This window comes from Oncorhynchus kisutch, unplaced genomic scaffold (assembly GCF_002021735.2).
Source record: "Oncorhynchus kisutch isolate 150728-3 unplaced genomic scaffold, Okis_V2 Okis05a-Okis16b_hom, whole genome shotgun sequence".
Classification (NCBI taxonomy): Eukaryota; Metazoa; Chordata; class Actinopteri; order Salmoniformes; family Salmonidae; genus Oncorhynchus; species Oncorhynchus kisutch.
Genome location: NW_022261982.1, coordinates 4804206 through 4805773, shown reverse-complemented (window position 1 = coordinate 4805773; position 1568 = coordinate 4804206). Strand labels below are relative to the sequence as shown.

Sequence of the window (1568 nt, the reverse complement as noted above, 5' to 3'; positions counted from 1 at the left end):
CATAAAATTGAGGGACACACATTATACTAGTAATAATATCGTTTGTTTTATTACATCATTTTGTTTCAATGTCTAGCATTCAAAATGATAGATATCTCTCAATTGCCCAAAACATGTCACTACACCGCTACACATCACCAGTAGGACAAGCCAACCTGCTATCCCCCAGTAGTTTCTACAATGCATACGAAAATATGTTTGTAGTAGAAATGACTTATATATGTTTTCTTATTAAATAACTGTAAAAACAAAAGACAAATGTATTACTTGTCATGTTGTTCTCATTTTAAAATGCTTTTACATGATGCCAAAGTCAAGGATCAGAATTTACCACCGCAATTCAAGAATGACCCATATAAACACAGTCCCATTGGCCACAACATGTAAAGATGCTTGAGTCACTTTTAAATGAACGCCCCCCCCCCCCCCCCTTGTCCTCAAGAGGACCAAACCGCGCATGCACCACCCATTTCTCAAACGGTACAGTCCCGTTATACTCGGGAAGAGCCAGGACCTGTACAGTCCCGTTATACTCGGTCAGAGCTAGGAGCGTTACAATCCCGTTATACTCGGGTAGAGCGAGGCGCTCCGAATAGCGGTTTGAGGAATGAGGCGGAAAAGGCGAGGAGAACATGTACACAGGACTTCTCTAAACGCAAATGCTTTGATATGGAAGATGTGTTTGTTGCTGAGATGGTGGATTCCTGTACTATTCCTGACAGGTAGGTGATGAAGATGTATATAACTTTTACTGACTAACTAGCCAACCTAGCAGTGTAACAGGTTAATAAACAACTTTATTATGTTGAGTTTTCTCCTCACTTCTTTTACTTTTAAGATGTTTGTGTTCTCGTCTCGAACCTGCCCTCGTTCTGATTTCTAACAGAAAAAAAAAATTGGGTTGATGTTTTTTCCGTCTTTTTTGCATGGGAACTTTTTTTCAAGATTTACCAACGGAAAACATTTCAGGAAAGAACGATACATTGTAGCCTTCAAAGAAAAAAAACGTAATTTACTTTCGAGTTACAGTCACGTAGGCCTACAGTACAAGACTTGTGTAGCCCGTAAACGATACAAAGTAACGGATTTGGAATGTAGACTATCCTGCCGTTTGATTTCAACATCACGAGGGATAGAAGCATGAGCTTTGTTGTGTGACTTGCTTGGTGCAGCGCAATGAAGGTAGCACTGGTCTGGCGGCTGTAGACGGGCTTCTGTTGGTTCCATGGTCCTCAGCCAAGTGTGAATGATGTGAAGGGAAGTTTATAGGTCACGGATTAGGAAAGGCTGACTTCAATCAGTGTACAATAGCGTACATTGGAGTTGTAATATCCATTCATGAATTAATCAAATAATTACAGGTAAGTTTGAAAAAATGGTGTATTACAGATAGGGAATAATATTTTGTAATCATTTAGTTTTTTAGAAATGATAAACCTATAGATTATAGATTCTATCCCTGAGTTCATGTTGTCTAATGTAGGCTACAATACTCCTTTTTGATTATGTAGTTATATAGAGAAGTGTCGATTTGTAGATTTCTCCAGCTCTGTGTTTAAAATGTCCTC

The 1568-nt window shown here is 38.9% G+C and overlaps 1 protein-coding gene across 4 annotated transcripts in view; it reads left to right on the top strand.

The window, feature by feature from the left end:
• The first annotated feature begins 490 nt into the window (after positions 1–490).
• LOC109878061 (immunoglobulin-like domain-containing receptor 2) overlaps positions 491–1568 on the top strand; it is a 40431-nt gene continuing 39353 nt past the window's right edge. For all 4 annotated transcript variants that reach the window (XM_031813435.1, XM_031813437.1, XM_031813433.1 and 1 more), the window contains exon 1: positions 491–722. In XM_031813435.1, the coding sequence (XP_031669295.1) occupies positions 608–722 (115 nt within the window). In that variant the 5' untranslated portion in view covers positions 491–607. The remainder of the gene's footprint in view (positions 723–1568) is intronic.